At 42.0% G+C, this 19,368-nt stretch overlaps 1 protein-coding gene across 7 annotated transcripts in view; it reads right to left on the bottom strand.

Annotated features, from left to right (window-relative positions):
- Positions 1-19,368, bottom strand: part of prmt7 (protein arginine methyltransferase 7) — an 84,100-nt gene that overhangs the window by 863 nt on the left and 63,869 nt on the right. For 6 of the 7 annotated variants that reach the window (XM_057836979.1, XM_057836974.1, XM_057836973.1 and 3 more), the window contains 7 exons: positions 19,219-19,299; positions 14,313-14,396; positions 14,184-14,231; positions 12,883-12,972; positions 11,989-12,150; positions 5,892-5,966; positions 1,701-1,861 (listed from right to left, as the gene is read on the bottom strand). In XM_057836979.1, the coding sequence (XP_057692962.1) occupies positions 1,701-1,861; positions 5,892-5,966; positions 11,989-12,150; positions 12,883-12,972; positions 14,184-14,231; positions 14,313-14,396; positions 19,219-19,299 (701 nt within the window). The remainder of the gene's footprint in view (positions 1-1,700; positions 1,862-5,891; positions 5,967-11,988; positions 12,151-12,882; positions 12,973-14,183; positions 14,232-14,312; positions 14,397-19,218; positions 19,300-19,368) is intronic. The other variant, XM_057836975.1, reaches the window with a different exon arrangement.

Below are 19,368 nucleotides of genomic sequence, written 5' to 3' on the forward strand. Positions count from 1 at the left end.
ACACGCCCCTAACCCCTCCGTACGTATCATGGGTGTCCAAACCTGTCCTCAAGGGCCGCTGTGGGTCCTGGTTTTTGTTCCTACCAATCGAGCACAGACAGTTTAACCAATGAAGTTTATGCTGAAATAAGCAGCACCTGACTGCAGTCAACTGATAACACTTGTGAGACACCAGATTGGTGAAAAGATGTCTTCTTGTTTAGTATGAATGAAATCCAGCACCCACTGCGGCACTAGGTGGAATAGTTTGGACACCACTGCTCTATATCTTTGCTGCAGTGTCTGACTTTGGTTAGGCATCATGAAGGTTTTAATCAGGGATTAGATTAGGGTGACCATATTTTGATTTCCAAAAAGAGGACACTCGGCCCGGCCTTGAGATACTTGTATTTTACTTGAAGTTCATCAAAGATGCTTATATCACTTTAATATATTTAAAGTGTGCCTCCTCTATCAGGATAGAAAAATAGTTTTATATTAAAAAAAAAAAAATATATATATATATAATGCAGACCCATTGAAATGTAGTCCAGTCAATACACACACACACACACACAGTAGGCTACGTGCCAACTAAACATTTTTATAAATTACGATCACGACAATTATCGTTGACAAATTGTTATTCCCATTCAACGTTGTAGACTGCACGCAAAGAATAACCAAAATAAACTGACAAACTATTTAACCAGCATGTTTCCAATTGCAGCAGTTCAAAACTACATTTCCCATCATGCCTAGCGCGGCTGAGCGCTCAAAGCTACCGGGAGCCAAGGCAATGCTATAAAAGTTTACAATCATCGGCAGTGCAACGATGCGACGCCAAACGGGATTTTACAGATCACGCCAGTACAAAGCTCCGACAGAAGTCAACAGTTGCCATAATATATTTATCGTAAAAAACTTAACTGGGCAGGCATCACAGGCAGTAGTACCATAGTATTCTGTGCCGTGTCAATTTCAACACACGCTAATTGTGTAGAAATACTCCTTCGTGTCAATTTGGAATTTCCTTTTGTGAACATAGATGTCGGAACCCTGAGGCATAACAAACACAGCTACTTAGAATATAGTATTCAACCAAATACACGAAAGCAGAACAATTACAAGACTATTACAATATACTGCATCTCTGTGTACAAATATGACCTAATACACAACAGAAGATACACCTTTCTGTAAGTTTATCGTAGAACTACTCCTTATTGTGGTCTGTAACTGCCTGATCTCTTTCCAAACCGTCAACCTAGTAGATGGCGGTAATGCCCCATGATAAACTGCCAACAAAAACAAGAGGAAGAACTAATCCTTCCCTCCCTACTAGTAGGAGCCACGTCAACGCAGGCAGGAGCTGGGCCCCGGCGGCCGGATGGGTTCTCTTCAAATTGGTCATGTGAAAAATCATAAAAACTGGACATTTTCATGAATTTATAAAACCAGGCTGGATGCTACGGAGAGGATATGAAACAAGGACTTGTCCGGGCAAAAGAGGACGTTTGGTCACCCTAGATGGCAAGGTTGGAGTTCGTAATTCATCAGAAGTTGGGGCTGAATGCAGCCTATTGCCCTTTGTTAACCTAACTTACAACCGTTAACGGATTACTTTTTGTCAATCTCAACATGTTGTATGGCGCATTTTCAGTTGGTTTGGGCTTCCAATCAGAATACACTTGTAAACAAAGCAATTGCATCATGCATACCTAATGAATGGTAGAGAACCATGACTGATGAGAGGTTGTTGAGGGACACATTGAGTGAAGTCAAAGGTCATAACAGCAGAAGACTTAGTCAAAGCACGGCACGGATACTCCCACAGAGGGTGGGGTTCCGCCTCGCGAGACTCCCGGAAATCCAGTGATTTCTGAAAAGATAAAGTATTTTACAAATGTACGTGACAAATGACCTTAAAGACCAAATGTGAAGTAATTTCATAAAATTCCAGATAGGGTCACAATTAAAGTAATTATACATTGTCCAACAAATAAAGCATGAAAAAATAATTTATATGTTGTAAGCCTGAACGATATATCGTTCAAACATCACCGTCGTGATGTGCGCATGCACGTGCGATAGTTTTTATTTTTTTTTAATCCACATACGCCTTGCGTTCTGCTCTGTGCACAGCCTCACACCCTACCTCTCCCAGCCCTTTGTTCCTCTCAGTCACTGCGGCACTTTCTTATTAAAGTTAACGATGGCTTTGATCTGGCCAAAGAAGTCGGGCAGCAATCTGTCAATCATCGTTTAACTTGTTAAACAGTTTCTGCAAGGAAGCCGCGCTGGAATTAATGTGTACGTGTGTGGAGACGTAGGAGACATATAAATGCCAGAAGTGATCATGAGGAGTTTGACATTTCTACATGTCACTCCAACGGTCACAACTAAGGTCGATAAACAGAAGCATTTAATAAAGCCAAGCATTTATTTTCTACAGTACTTTATTTTTGTTCAAAAATGATTTGGTTGGACAGTTATGTTTAAAACCGATCATAATTATGACATTTAAAGTGCTTAAAGTGATCCTCTGACTTAAATACATGTTGGCTCTAATAAACCACAATTGTTCTCTTGACCTAAATATGTTGTTAGAAACACATAAAATGTTAAATCAATGGCAATATTTTATAATATTTAGTCAATATTTTGACCGTTAGTTGGCGCCATGGTTTGCGGGCTCGCAGTGATGACGTAATTGGTATCTTTCCAAATTTGTAGCGTGTTAAACACTTGCTTATTGCTGCCTAGACTCGCGAAGTAAAATGCCACGATGTGCTGCTTTTGGATGCAATTTCCAGTCAAATGGAAACAAGGGGAGTGAAGTGAGTGATCAAGGTGGAATTATTATTTTTAGTGAATAAATGTGTGTAAGTGGAAGCTTCTCCCCCTTTTTGGTACCCTACCCACCACGCGTTACAACTGGGGCCCGAACATGTTTCCTGGATCCTCAGTCAAGTAAGGTATCCGTCTATTTTCTGGATCCGACGGTCCCACCACGTCTGCAATATTGGTTTCGGATCTGTCCATTTTTTGATTCGTCGGTCCCACAACGGCTTTTTAGATCAGTCTATTTTGTGGAATCGGCGGCTGCGACATTGCCATGGGATCGGTCTAATTCCTGGATCTTCAAGTGAGTAAAAAAAGTGGATTTGGATTACTATTGCTATCTTTTATGTTGACTATTCTTCGTGGGAGTTTTCCCCAAATCACAGTAAATAATTAAAGCACTATGGCACGCTACAGTGACGACAGTGACTCTGACGTGGACCTCACAACAATGTTGGGAGTCCGTCAGGGAACACTTGTTTGCTTACTCCTGAGCTCCCGAGTGAAGAGTGGTCAAGGTGGAAATATTATTTTTTGTGAATAAATGTGCATAGTCGCGGCTTCTCCCCTTTTTGGTACTTTTATACTCGTATCCTAGCTACCACGTTACAATGTACAAGACATGGATTACACAAGGTGTGCTCTTTGGCCTGGTACTGTATGTAAAGCACACGACAGCTCTGGATGCTAACGATCTACATAATTATATTAGGATAAGTTTGAAAACGCAATATGCTTGCCTTGAATATCTGCCAATAAAACCGGACAGCATACACTCTCGTTCCCAACAGGACTCTCTCGCATCACCAGCTTTGCTCAACTTTTGTCTTATCAGGTATTTGCTGCACACATTTTTCCCTGAAGCTCGTCTTGTGAATGACTGACAGTGCAGTCCTACTCTTCACTTTTCAGATCTGGTTCAAATAGGAAGGGTAGAACTGATGACATGTTGGGAAAGCTAACGAGTGACACGCTGGAATTTCTGCCATGGGACCAGTGACGTCACACACTGCAACGTAACAAGAATGGCGACCTATCACTTAAAATAATTTTACAAACTTTATTAAAACAAAAATATTAAGAGGGGTTTTAATATCAAATTATTATAACTCATACTAACATGTATCTTTTAAGAATTACTTGTCTTAAAAATAGAGGATCCCTTTAAAACCATTTATTTATATACATTTTTTAAATCACTTTGGGGGGGAAAAGTGAGAAAAAAACATGTCATATATGTATCTCTTTCCAATGCTAAATCTGAATAAATACATTGAGCACAAAAAACACACGCAAAAAAAATTTTGTGGGGGGGGGGGCTACTTCACGGGTTTTCACTTATCGCGGCGGGTTCTGGTCCCTATTAACCGTGAAAAACGAGGGATCACTGTACACTGTGGTGATGGTGATCCAAAGTCTTTCCAAACAGCTATTCAAGTCATCTAGTGAAAATTTCTTAAAAAAATATATTTTTTTTAATATCGCAATATGATATCGCAATATATCGCAAACCCCCAAAAAATCGCAACAATAGTTTTTTCCAATATCGTTCAGGCCTAATATGTTGTATATTTGACAAAATAATCGCGTTTCCGAAGTTCGAGCCTGAAAGGGGACAAACCCGGAAGTGATACGTCACACCAAGAACAGCGATGGGAAAGTAAAGCCCTTCAAACAGCGACATAAGTGATAGCTCGAGCGCAAGTGAGGAGACCCAAGTTTTTGAAGAGTTGGAGGAAGAGGAGGAGGTTGGAATTTTTATGTTGGTTCGTACATGTATTAGCCAGACGCTAATCAGGATGCAAACAATGTGCCCAGACTTCCTGACATGGAATGGAGACAAGACCCATCGAGATTACAAGATTGGTAAGATAAAGGCTGTTATTATTTTTATGATTTGAAGCATGTCAGGTAAATAAACCACCTACTATTGGCTTGGATAAAAGAAAAGTTTTGATCGATCCTCGATGGTGTTGTGGGGTGGGCGGTGGAGGCTAGCGACTTAGGCTTTTGTTTGCCTGACATGTTTCGGCGAGCATTTCCGCCTTCGGACCCTCCGTCGGGGGCGAGGGTGTTCGCCGAGGCATGTCAGGTGGATAAAGCGCCTACTATTGCCTTGGATAAAAGAACATTTTTTAATGGATCCCCGATCGTGTTCTGGGGTGGGCAGTGGCTTTTGTTTGCCTGACATGTTTCGGCGAGCACTTCCGCCTTAGGACCCTCCGACAGGGTAGGGGGTGTTCGCCGAGGCATGTCAGGTAGATAAACCACCTACTATTGCCTGGGATAAAAGAAAAGTTTTGACGAATTTATACGTGCAGGCAAAATGAACTCAATACAACTATAATCGGGGATTGTCACGAGTTAGCTTTCGGCTGGCGTCGCTGGCTTCTGCTGTTCATTCCGCAGCACAATCGGGGTTTTGCCTCAAGTTACCTTTCGGCTGGCGTCGCTACCTTCTACTGTTCATTCCACAACAGTTGGCAGCTCTGCTTTGACAAAGTCATCAGTCATCTGTCCAAAAATCACACTTTTTTGCAAATCCCTGATCATATGCAGACCGGTTGAGGAAGCAGGCCTCTTCTAAGTCCTTGTAGCAGAGAACATGACTCGATGATGGCGTGAAATTCATTCGCTTTGTGCGAACGAAAGATGTCCATTTACGTGCCCTGCTATCCTTTGCCCACTCATACAACTTGATGATTGAGACAAGATTGAGAACAATACATCGCCACACACCACCGTGGCATCTTACCGAGAAGCAATGCAACAATACTGTGTGTATGGCGGACTTCCCTCACAGTTCTCGGTGTGACGTAAATTCCGAAGATTGTCGAAGAAAAGCATTTTCGTTGTCAAGGGCGTTGCTATGGGTTAAAAAAAGAATCTCGAAGGGTTGCGTTAAAAAAAATAACGAAAATATGCTTATAATTGTCTAGCCATTGATATTATTCAAAAACATGATTGGCCAACATTACTTCACATGTGGTCTTTAATGCATAGTTTTGTTCCACTTACTTTTAAGAAGAATCAAATCCATGAATGGAATATTCAAATGTTTAACCTACCTGGATCATTTCCTCCATCGGCGTGACATCAAATCCTTCACATGTATTACACAAAGCACGTATCCGCCACAAATCCTACCAAAAAAAATCATGTCACATACAATCCTTAATACGAGTTCTCGCACCCTTTTAAAAGTCAGATTTAATGCTTTTCAAGACATTTTAAAACACGTCACAAAAATTTCTGATGAAGGAATAAAAACTCATTTTATTTCACTCAAACTGGTGGTGTTCTCCGCTCACGTGTGACTCGACGGTTTTGACCCCCATTGTCCCGTACGAAAGTCTATTTACTGACTAAGGTTAGGAACATCTGGGTACCACGTCACGATACAAAGCTCACAATAACGATCTCACGATATGGTGAAACAACAATTATGGGGGTCAGAAAAGGACAGGGGTCCTCAAATACGAATCTTGAAGGTCCACAACTTTTTTCTTCATGCAAGCATGGGTCCATTTATTAATGTCGGTCAAGTACAAGGAAGGTCGAAGGTGATAAAGGTGGATTCTTCCGACCAAACAAAATTCCATGCACATTCTGATTACCGGTTAATAAAAATGAACAAAACATTTTCTTGACTTTAATAAAAATACAGAAAAACATGCAAGTACATTGTTTACACATGTACGCTAAATAATTGACAAGAGCTGTCACTAAGATGCAAAAATAATAATTATGGGCAGTAAATGTAAAACACTGCTCAATGAGAGAGATGGCATTTGGGGGTGTTAGATTTGAAGCTAGGTTTATGTACAACTAGCTTGGCTAAAAAAAACAAGCAGGAAGTTGATGTAGCTTTTGTGGAGGTTGGTGGCTGCTCCTCCAGCTGCTATGATAGCAACTAAAGATACACGATAATATCGGTTGCCGATAATTATCGGCCGATAATGGCAATTATGACGTCACACAGATAATCCAGATAATAAAAAAATCAACCGATAATGCAATCCGATAATTATATACTTGATTTAGCCTCCAAATGTGCACAACCGAAGAATTCAGCACGCCGCCTCCTCAACCCCTCCCCTCTGAAGCCCCTGAGGGAGGAGGGGTTGAGGAGGCGGAGTTACACGACAAGAAATAGTTGAATATTATGGCGGCTGTTACTAAAAAAACGACGCTCTCGCCATTTGCGAAACATGTACCGCAGAAGTTCCACGAGACCGAAAGAAAGCGTCCTCATTCAAAACCACTAACCCAGCATCCATTTAAAACTGCATCACAAAGATTTTTGGAACGAATACCAGGCTGCTGCTGCTAGCGGGAATGCTAAAGTATTGTAAACACTAAGTTAAACTAGGGGCTTGTGACGATACCGAGTCGGGTTGTTTGGGAAAGCAGCCCAAGGCGGGTGGTAAACTCGCATCTAAGGCTAAACACCGGCACGACTGGAGACCGATAGTCGGCAAGTAGCCGTCTTCTGACGGAGCCCGCCGCTCTGACCAACGGCGAGGCGGGAAGAGCTCGGTTCCCCGGCTTCAGGACCTCCGGCGAACACCCCGGTTTCTCGAGCGTTCCCTCACGGCGTGTGAGCAGAGCCAGGCCCCGAATACGCCGCGGCGAACCGGCCGGTGCGGGCGGATTATCCGGTACGAACGTAGCCAAGACGAGACACGATTTTTTTTTTACCGAAATGTCCCGAGAGCCAAAGCCCTGGATAAAAAAATAATGCAGTTTATACGACCACCATTCTTCATGAAAAACATGCCAATCACATTTTCACCATGGACATTTGGAAAAGTGATGTCCAGTAAGCAAGCTTATCATGACGGAACAGTGGTTAGATGATAATTTAAACATGGAGAAAACGAAGTCAGCCCCTCAATAATGCATTCAGTATGTAAAATGACGAGTGGTCAGATGACTTTGTAATGCTGCCTTTATTTTCTGCTTCACAAAACTCAGGCACAAAACAACACGCACGGAGATGCGAGCTCCAACTGCATCCAAATAGTACTGCCGTTTATCAGTTTAGCTGCTGTAAAGCGAATGTCGCGACTCGTGAGTGCCGCAAATGTAAACAAAGTGCTGCAGAATGGGTACATGACATCTCGCTCTTTTGAGTTAATCATTTTCACAGTGTGCAACAAAGCATATACCATTAGCAATCACTTTTCAAATTAATTTAACTTATTTGTCTGCTCAATTACAGTCACAGTAGATAATCTAAACTTATTGGCACTTATTAACACATTAATTAAAATATGCACATTCCTGTTGTAATGAAATAACAATCATATTCTGTAGCCACAAATATTCAAAATCTTTTCTTCTTCCAAGTTTTTTTTTAGGATTAAGTATAATAATGTATTGCTTAAAATAAGGCTGTTAAGATTATTTTCAGCGAGCTATATTTCTTCCAAGAAATCTGAGAGAAATACACCTGAAGCGCTGGCAGATAATTTCACTTATTTCCAATAGATTTACACTTAAAACTGACTAGTAACGCTTGTCAGGGCAGGATGAGTGCATAAAAGGTAAAAAAGGGAGTAGACGTCCACTTATGCACTTTTAATAGACAAAAATAAATAAATCCAGCTCAACCACTCGTCACTTGGGAGTACAACGGACCACGCACACATGGTCACACTTGACTCCCCAAAAAGTAGGTAGCAACTGAAGAAGAAAGTGAACATACAACAAGAAACTGAAGAAGAAAGTGAACATACAACATAAAGAGGCGCCACCGTGTGGTGGATGTCCTAAGGAACAAAGAGGATCACAGAAGTGAAGTGTGTTTTGCAGTGTATTATTGTTATGTTAGGAATGGCTTACTTTTAAAGGCATTTTTGTGCAACTTAGGTATTTACTCTGTAAGTAATTGTTGCCAAAAGTTTACCATTACACAATGTCAGACAATGTCATTATTTAGATGTTGGAATTGACGACTTGTTTGTATTTTATGTTGAAAAAAAAAAAGAGCAATAAATTATATTTTTGCACAGTAATATTTTCTTTTGTTTAAAATTTTATATGAATCTTTTAATAGAATTATCGGTTTGATATTATCGGTTATCGGTAGGAATGAGGAGGAAATTATCGGTTATCGGTATCGGTTGAAAAATGTATTTTCGTGCATCACTAATAGCAACCTTATTTATTCAGGGGAAAACAATAGGATGGGAGGGGTCAGGAAAGAGACTTACATGGGGGCCACATGGACCAGATCAAAGGAAAGGCTAACTGGACAGAGGTTATGCTATCTGGTACCCAACTATAAGGAAAGCATAAATGTTAAATGTTTTATTGTGATCAGAGGCGTAGCAAGGGTCCCCGGGGGCCCCAGGCAACATGGGGCCCTTTGAGCATGTGCAAGTAAGGGAGACAGTTGGACTTGGAGCAATAGCATATTTAATAAAAGTCTAATAACGCCTCGCTCTCATTGAGCGCTTTTTAGGACACTCAAAGTGCCCCCCCCCAATTGCATTAATACATACATATTTGCGCAGTAAAATGAACACGAAGGTGGTGGTGGTGGTGGTGGTGGTGGGGGGATCTAGTGCGTGCTGCGTGCAGTCATCTTGGCCATAAAAGTGGCGAAAACTAAGCACTTTTACTCATATGGATGTACAACATCATTTTAAGATGCTAAACTAACACCTTCCCACTTAAAGCAAATGTGCAATGTGAATAGAATGTAAAGAACGCTCTCCTCGACGCAGCGAGAACGAGTGGGATCAACCAGCTGACGTAACAGGAAAAACACGTAACGGTCGCGCTGATAACGGCTCTTAACTTATCATAAGAACTTTATGGCATGAAGAGGAAATACTTACATTCGTTCATGGACACACAGATTAATCCTCTAACAGGTGGGGTGGCCGTCCTCTGCTTGAAATGCGCACCTCATGCTTACGCCTATTCTCGTTCTCAGAATATGCAGCGCTTGTGACGTAGGACAATGACAGGACTGGTTGCTATGGGAACGTACGCAGCGCATACCGTATACCCAAGGAACCTTGCTAAAAGGAGTATTAAAATTGCTAAAAAAATAGTTTATGATTATTTTAGATGCATATATGTTATATTTTTCTTATAGAGTATTCAACGAGGAATACGATAGACCCATTAATAGACTTTCTTGGAAAAATCACAAAAAACCAACATAAAATATTACATCAAGGACTTTTCATAAAGTTCTTGGTGAATCACTCCTTGCACATACATGCAGTGTTAAAACTGATTGGACTTAGACTTAAACATGTATGCTAATTGGGATGATAACAGAATTGTTAGATATTCTGCCAAATGATTCCATGGTATTGAATCACTCCCAATACTTGTAGCTAAGACAGTGCGGTGAAGCTGAGTGTGCTAAATCTTTGTGTGACAAATCTGTTGGCCCTCTGGGGGCCCCTGCTGGCTGGGGGCCCTAGGCAATTGCCTGCGTATGCCCAATGGGATGCTACGCCTCTGATTGTGATCAATATCTGCAGTAAAAAGGAGTGACATACTATTTTATATGTACGTACCTTTTAGTATTTCCTTGTAACAACAAAATCCGTGTCAGCCCTTTTGCATTCAGCAAATGTAATACAATTTGTAATTTCACCTAATTTTGGTCACTTAAATGGCTGGTGTATCAATCTATACCTCAAGTCAACACAGGCTGACAGGTTGTTAGAATTTTGTCCAGGAACGATCAACGAAGTGATAAGAACTATCATACAATCTCATCTACGTCGTGCTGCATCCATTTTTGGAGATTAAGTGAGTTCCTCTGGTTTAATTTTGCAGTTATAACTTTGTCAAAAACATTGCTTAATTCAACCGTAATTCATGTTTTTTTTCTGAACCGGAAGTTTGAGGCAGACGTCGTCCAAGATGGCGCCACCCCAATTTCACTCGGGACTTCATTGGGGGCTGCTTCGTTTTCGTCAACGATGACTAATATGAAAATGTTTCATCAATGAACAATTTTTTCATGACGAAAAGGTCTTGGGAGACAAACACAATGAGATGGACGCCAGTTGTCATCTGACGACAGAAGAATGAGATGAAAATTCGCAGTAGTTTCTGTCATAAATTCACAATGTGTAATATTTTAGTGTAGTTAGCACGCATTTAGCAGTGTTTGGTCGTGTCACTCATGTGACGTGCTGCACCTCCCCCCTCCTTCACACACATGCATAAAGCATGTGCCCATTCCAGGCTCCTTTTGTGAAACATACAGTATGTTTCAGGTGCTGCTTCATAAGTTTGGCGTTCTTATCCTGGGTAGGTATGCCATGTGGCTTTATCCTTTAAAGGTCTATGCTGAGTGATCATTACATACTAAACTAACTTGTAATGATTGCGTTAGCATAGCGTTCGCATTTAGCGTGGTGACTCTGTCTTGGAAAACATTTTACATACACTTCGTGGCGTCCAGGTGAGTTTAATTAATTGCAAATAATTTGCTGTTTTCCTGCTGAGTGTGTATTATCATCATCATGAAAATGGTAATATCCTTGTAGACTCTACAGTTAATTGCTAGTCTGTCATATTCATTTGGAAACCTTTTATTTATTTATCGGAAGTTTAGAGACAAAAACATTTTGGGAATTGTCGACTCAAACTAGACCAAAACAAACACATTTTGAAATGAGTAAAATATGGCTAAGACGAATAAGTATTTTCATCCAAAAGACCAAGATGAAAATTCTCCAATATCTGTGAGCTTTCTGATGTCGTCATGGAGGAGTGAAAGAGGATTCCGGTGGCAGGCTCTGGTGAACTCCATGCCAAGGAGAGGAAAGTGAGTGTTGGAAAACAATGGCGACACAAAATATTGAAAGTTTGGGCATTTTCACTTCGGAGTGTACTTACTAACTTTTGTTGCCAGTGATTTGAACATAATGGCAGTATTTTGAGGGACCAACAAATTTACGCTCTTTTGTAAGCTGCACACTGACTACTTCTCATTGTGTAAGTTTTGTAAAAGAATCACTTCTTCAGTGTTGAAAAGATATAGTTGCGGTTAAAATAAAATAATTACACTTATGTAATTATGTAATTGCACTTATGTAAAATAATGTATCCATTATTAATTTTACAAGTGGAATAATGAAAGCAAAAGCATGACAAACAGAAAAAAGGAAATGACTCTCATACCTGAAACTCCACAGCCACCATATGAAGAGTGGCGGAGCATGGCAGGATGGTGGCATCGGGTCGAAGAAGGCCAGCCAGTGCAGTGCGGCAGTACCAAAAGAAAAGAGAGTGCCAAGGTAGTAGGCTTGTGCTGAAGTATGGTTCACCTATGAGCAGTGAGATCTGCAGGAAACAAAGGGAGTTGAGTTTATTTATGTTGTGACAGTTGTAAAACTATTACTTTTACTTTTGCAAAGTAATCAGTTCGGGATGTCAGTGTTTATCATTTTTAGAACGGATTTTCTATATGAATAAATACTGAAGGTGTTTATTCGGGCCCAATCAGCCGACACGGTCGGTCCTGCAACAAACCTATTATTTCTGCCATGTTAAATATCAGGGCCCGTGCGACAGACTCGAAATCTGCCGTTTGTGGTGACTTTTTGTGGTGTATTTACAGTGTTTGACATACGAGAACGATGTCCACGAAAGGAGCGCTTCTCAATTATTCTCTGTTACGCCACCCTTCACAAAGACGTAAACGTTTTGCGCCCCCCTAAGTTTCTGCCGCCACTGTAAATAGCATCATTTGTCTATAAATTTATCTGCATAACATTGTGTCCTTGTTAATAATAAAGGGAAAAAAAAAAACGTGCAATAGCTTTATTACCAGTTATATTTCTAAGAACTTACCCAAAAATTTACCCAAGTACAGTATGAAAGAGAAGCGGCTGCAGAGCCCTTTATTTCAGGAACACAAGTTACAGTATTGACAACCATTCCTAAAAGTTTGAAATACTTTCACAGTTTAAACCATTCTATCCTTATACAGTGTTGCTAATCATGAAGACATTTTGAGGTTTGTACTACACGCGCATAGTCACATTGCTGCGTTTTAGTGGTAAAGAAATGTACCTGCTCCCCTCCTAAATCTTTACTGGTAAGCTGTTCAGGACTGATGTCCAGCAGCTCCACTTGCCCCCTCAGTGAGTTGGCATCCAGGACCTGGTGAGAAAAGGAGGCATTAGCACCACTTTTGAAGACCATGGGCCCCGAGGCAGACTAGGGCCCTGCGCTAGACTTGGGCTGCGAAAGGTCGGGTGTCACCTGATGCTCTCCCGAGCCCGCTATTATCCACTGCCATTGACTTCTTTTCAAGCGAATCTGTTCGTGTAACATTCTGTAAGCCATTGAGTTTGTTTGCTACTTTGTGTTTTTGTCCTTCTCGGTGGGGTTGATTTTATGTTTATGCCTTGTTTGTTTCTACCCTGAGTGAGGGCTTGGAAAATAAAGACGCTTTGTTTGCCAAGAAATCTTTGCATCTGAGTCCTGCCTTGACTCAAGTCCTGACAATTATGCTATTCAAAGATCTCATTGTAGCAGTTAGGGATGCCATATATGCAGATTTACATTGCATCAGAAAAGTTTTTACAGCACTTGACTTTTCCACATTTTTGTTATTTAACAGCCATACTTGAAATTAAAATTCATTTTTCCCCTCAAAACTCTACACAAATTTATAACAAATAAAATACATGACAAATCACGTAATCATAAATATTCACAGCCTACTTCGTTGATTCCAAGTTTTTTTGTATATGATGTCACAAGCTTGGCACACGGACCTTTGGGCAGTTTTGCCCATTCTTCTTTGCATTAACTCTCATGCCTCATCAGGATGGGTGGCGGTGTTGCAATGCGTGTAGTACAACAATGTTTGAAAATGGCCGTGATTTTGCGCTAACCCGGAAACAACAGTCTGAGCGGACCAATCACAGTCCATTTGCGGCACCATGTGACGCCCAATCAGGACTCTGTGGAGGTGCACGTCAGGCTACGGCAGAGGGTCGTAAATTGGATCTGCCTTGACGGCGTAGCTCTGCAGCAGAAGCATAACTCAGCCTTAAGGTGCACCTTCAATTTTGTAACAGTTTTCATATATAGGGAGCACTGCACAGTAATACAGTAGTAGTAGTAGTAGTTGCAGTACTAGTGGTTGGGCTTGCACTAGGCTTCCAGTAGATGGAGCTATACGAAAGGGAATGTCATACCATGATTCACCAATATTGATCCATACACAAGGCGTATCAGGTTATAAGGCGCACTATTGGCCTTTGGGAAAATCAAAGGCTTTTCCGTGCGCCTTATAGTGCAGAAAATATGGTACATAATTTTGCGGTTTTATTAGACAGTAATTTTATGTATGCCGTGCTTACCTGCTCAATAACCTGTTTCGTCATGCTGAAGTTTTCCAAACTAAAGACCTGACAGGAATAAATTAGAAAAGAGGATAGCTCATGACCAAGTGAGAAAGGTGTATGAGCAACAGACAGGGCCGATGGTACCTTTTTAGCTCCCAGGAGATGTGCAAACACAGGAAGAAGACTTCCATCACTTACTCCAAGACAGACACTGTCTTCCTTCAGAACCTAAAGTTAGCAAATGCATTTAATAAGAACCAGAATGTGCTTGTTAATGAGCAGGAATACACCTAAAAATTGAGACGAGCACCTCTTAAGACAGTGCAAAAGTAAGCCCTCTTTGCTATTTGTGCTCTTTGAAATGGCTGTCAAACCATTACTTCAAAAAGGCAAACCTAAGTGCTCATTTCTTATTAATACCAGATATGTATGCATATTAAAAATAACCAATAAAAATAAAAATTCAATTTCTTCCTGAAAAAAAATTTGGTCCAGAGGGTTTTATCACTAAATTGCAACTACACATTTTATGTTTGAAATAATTTTCAATGCATGCGAAGCTTGAGCCAAATCTGAGCTTCAGATAGTTTTTTTTTTTTTAATGCTTTTTGTGCAGGCTTAGTGCTGCTGAAATACAGCCATTTCTACCTGCTCATAATCTAAAGAGCTCTCGAAGACAGTATTACAGAGTTGTGGTTTCTTCTCTATGATTTTGTGCAGGTACTTTAATCATGAAATTGAACACATTATAACTGTAATTCTTAGCGTCTCAACTGATTTTGTGTTTATTTTAAATACAGGATTCAGACACTGCAGATGACTTCATTCAGGTTCCTGTTCTTTGAGTCGTGCCTGTGGACATTCCACCAGTGCTTAGTTGCATCGCAATCATCTTCGAAGGAAACATTGTCATGATGAGATTCCACACAACCTCTCAAGCAATTAGTCTTCTGTTTGGCTTAATATTTGCACCTACCCAAAAGGTATGAAGAACATATTTGAGTTTTTCTAGAAGATATTGTGGAACCTCGGAACACAAAAGCTCAGCCTCTTTTCTTTGTTCCTTTTACATGATCAGGGTTTAGTTAGCGGGTGGGGTTTAAGTGTAGCTCCTTTTGTTTGTTGTTTTGGCCTGGGCTTACCCTGAAGTCACGCTTCCTCGGCATTTTGTACATATTCATTGCGAGTTTGATTATTGTGTAAATAAATTTGTGTCCACTTGTACAGTTGTGTGGCTTGTTTTATGTTACGCCTTTCGCGAGCCATCTTTGGCACGTAACATAAAATTGGGGGCTTGTCCGGGAGTCAAACCCGGGACCTCTCGCAGTGATTGTACCCGTGCTCTTTTGGCCGTGGTGTTTTGTGTTCGCTTTTTGTTCATTTTTGACCTCGCAGTGTGCGATACCCGTGCTCGTTTGGCCGTGGTATTTTTTGTTCGCTTCCCGTTTGTGTGTATATTCAGTTTTCACAGTATTATGTCAGCCAGCTTCGACATGGACGAGTTTGCGCGTTTTCCGTCCATCGAGAAATTACATCGCTGCAGTAAAGCCGACCTACTGTTGGTAGCAAGCTTATTTGACGTTCCTGTACCATTAAACGCGCGTAAGAAAGAAATAAAGGCCTGTTTGTCGGAGCGTCTAGTGCACATGGGTGTGGCTACGCCTGTTGAGGGGGACGTGGGCGCGGCAGCTGCCGGCTCACGATCCCAAGCGGGCGCGGATGACTCCGCCGCGGACCCGCCGCCAGCCCGGCGGCGTTACTCCAGGCAGGGGTGGACGGGGGAGACTTACAGCTGGCCCTTCGACTTTGTGAGGTGGAGCTCCAGATGAAGACCAGGGAGGTTGAGCTTATGCACCTACGCATCAGGGCCTTGGAGCTGGAGCGGACCCCATCCACATCCACCCCCTTAGCCCCGCATGCACCCATGATGCAGCCCAACCCAGTTGACGCAAGTAAGTTTATTGCTTTGGTTCCGACGTTTCGCGAGAGTGAGGTCGACTCGTATTTTAACGCCTCAGCTCTCGCTTGGCCGAAAAATTTGTGGAGCATTTTGCTCCAATGTAAATTAGTAGGGAAGGCGCAGGAGGTGTGTTCGTGCCTCTCCATGGACGAGTGCATGGACTATGACACTGTGAAAGCTGCAATATTGAAAGCGTATGAACTTGTACCTGAAGCATACCGCCAGAAATTTCGGGAGTGTAAAAAGACGCCTACTCAAACTTTTGTAGAATTCGCTCGTGAGAAGGCTGTACTGTTGGATCGGTGGTTTGTGGCGAGCAAAGTTTTTACGTTTGAGCAGCTGCACGAATTAGTCCTTCTTGAGGAATTCAAATCGTGTCTGTCCGAAAATGTTGTTATGTATTTAAATGAACAAAAGGTAGATTCCGTGTCGAAGGCTGCCGTTATGGCAGATGAGTTCGTGTTAACGCATAGGGGTGTGTGGTCTGCTGATCGCCACGATAGTCTCTGTTAACTCCACTTTAAAAAGACAAAAAGTGCCGCCTAGTGGGTCGTCGCGGCCTAGTTCATTATCTCATTTTAATGGGGAGTGTTTTTACTGTCACTTAAGGGGTCATAGAATTGCTGCCTGCCCCGTCCTCAAAAGGAAAGAGCAACGGCGGACCCCTAGTCCGCCCAAAACCATGGGTTGTGTCCAACAAACCTCTGCACCATCCAAGCTAGCAGCAGAGGGGGTTAATATTGATAAGATTAGGGAGTCGTATAGGCCATTCACCTTTGAAGGCCAAGTATCACTATTAGCTGATGGCAGTAACTCGGTGCCGGTAAAAATTCTGCGTGACACTGGTGCAAGCCAGTCCTTCGTTTTAGCCTCTGTGTTACCTTTTTCGGCTGTCTCGTCGTGCAAAACAGGCACTTTAGTTGTGGGAGTTGGAATGATTCCATTTCGGGCGACATTGCACAAGTTATATTTGAATTGCCCACTAGTTGTTGGCCCTGTAAAAGTCGCTGTTCGTAAAAAGTTACCTGTTGATGGGGTTCAGCTTATTTTGGGTAATGATTTAGTAGGGGGAAGTTTTCCCAAATTCAGATGTAAATGATGACTGTGTGTGCGAGTCAGTGCTGTCACCAACTACACCTACAGTGACTGACAAAAAAGTAGATAGGCTGCTACCACCTGTAGCTGAATTGAAATTCGACGGGGGCCATGCTAGGTTGATCAGGGCTCAGCAACGTGAACAAAATAAAAATTCGTGTGTAAAAATGGTTGCTGCCCTGACGAGGCCTGACAGTTTGCCAAATTTAGAAAACCAGGTCGTAGTTGGTGACGTGGAGTGGGACTCTGTGGGGCCACGAAATCCTGCTAACGCTAATGTGCGCGCCCACTCGACCAAAAGACCCTATCGTTATTTGCCCTCCAAAATTTGGAAGTATACGTGGGGTCGAACCCGCGACCGCTGACTATTTCAGTTATAAAAGGGTAAAGGTTTGTTTTTAAGGTGGGGGGTGTGACGGCCCCTGGCCGTTTAATGGCTAATTTTCTGAGATTCTTCCAGTCAGCTGATCGTCGCCTCCACCAGCTGCCTGCTTCCCCTCCCACTGTGACGACAGCTGATCAACGCAGGACGGACCGACGACGTCACCACCGTTGATTGGCCACGGGAAAAGGCGCCAAGCTTCTTAAACCTGCCGCTGTCAACGTTGTATGAGGTCGCAATTTGGCAGCATTCTGTCGCGTTCCTCCTCGCTAGCTGTTTGCTCGCCATTCACGCTCGTTTGCATTTTGATCGCTAGTTTGATACACTCCCGCTTTTTCGGTGAGGTCTTTTGTGTTTATTCGTTATTGGATCGTTTTTGTTCACCACTGTAAATAAGAGCACTGAAGCAAGTAAGGGTAAGTCGCCATTTCTGTTCAACCCGTTTTCTCCTGTTTTGTATAGAGTAGGAAGTTAGGTTAGACACTGTCTTTTCTTTGTTCCTTTTACATGATCAGGGTTTAGTTAGCGGGTGGGGTTTAAGTGTAGCTCCTTTTGTTTGTTGTTTTGGCCTGGGCGTACCCTGAAGTCACGCTTCCTCGTCATTTTGTACATATTCATTGCGAGTTTGATTATTGTGTAAATAAATGTGTCCACTTGTACAGTACAGTTGTGTGGCTTGTTTTATGTTACGCCTTTCGCGAGCCATCTTTGGCACGTAACATTTACTGATGTGGATTACGCTAAGATACTTCAAGTAAAGTGTAATACAAATTTCAAGTGATGCCCTCTTATTTTGGCGGAATATATTAAGTTAATTTGACTCAACTAAGTTGTAACAACTTGATTTGAATTTGACTAAAATACATTAAGTTCTCACAACTTCAAAAAAGGTACCACTCACTTAAATTTAATACTTTCACACTACTTAACACAATAAGTTTGTTTACTTACTTTTCCCAAGGTAATCTGTTTCCCAAATTTCTTTAAGTACACTTGTTAAAATTCACAGTGTATCAAGATACATATCGAATCGGCTTCATGCCAGAGATTCCCAACCCTAGCTGATGGGGACCTCCAAATCTAACACCGTGCCATTTAACCAGAAAAAGGAAAATACCCCCTCGAGATCGGAAATTAGGTCCTTCCCCAAAAGAGAGAGCTTAAGTGTATTGGGTTCTTGTTCACAAGCAGGGGAAAAATGGAGCGGGAGATCAAGTTGGAAAGATGCGGTGTCTGAACTCCGTTGTGGTAATGAAGCTGAGCCAAAAGGCAAAGCTCTGTGTTTACAGGTCTATTTTCACCTATGGTCACGGGCCATTTGTCATGACCGAAATAACAAAATCCCTGACACAAGGGGACGAAATGAGTTTCCCTCGTCTGCGTCTGGGCTCTCCCTTAAAGATAGGGTAAGAAGTTTGGTAATCTGGTAGGCGCTTGGGGTAGAGCCACAGTTCCTCCCCATTCAAACGAGCTAGATAAGGTGGCCCAGACATCTGATTAGGATGCCCTCAAAGCTGTCCCACTGGAGGGGGCTACAAGACACACTGGGGAGACTGTCTCCAGGATGGGCTTTAAATCACTCAAGATTCCCCTGAAAGAGCTGGACAAAGAACCTGGAGAGCGGGAAATCTGGCCTTCCCGCTGAAGCACCGGTCTCCACAACCCGAGCGCCAATAAAGTGAGAGATGGAAAGACTAATGGAAGAATGTAACATTTTAGTACAGCAATTAACATAACATACCATACAAGACCGTTCAGTTCAC

The sequence above is a fragment of the Corythoichthys intestinalis genome, chromosome 5 (genome assembly GCF_030265065.1).
Source record: "Corythoichthys intestinalis isolate RoL2023-P3 chromosome 5, ASM3026506v1, whole genome shotgun sequence".
Lineage (NCBI taxonomy): Eukaryota > Metazoa > Chordata > Actinopteri > Syngnathiformes > Syngnathidae > Corythoichthys > Corythoichthys intestinalis.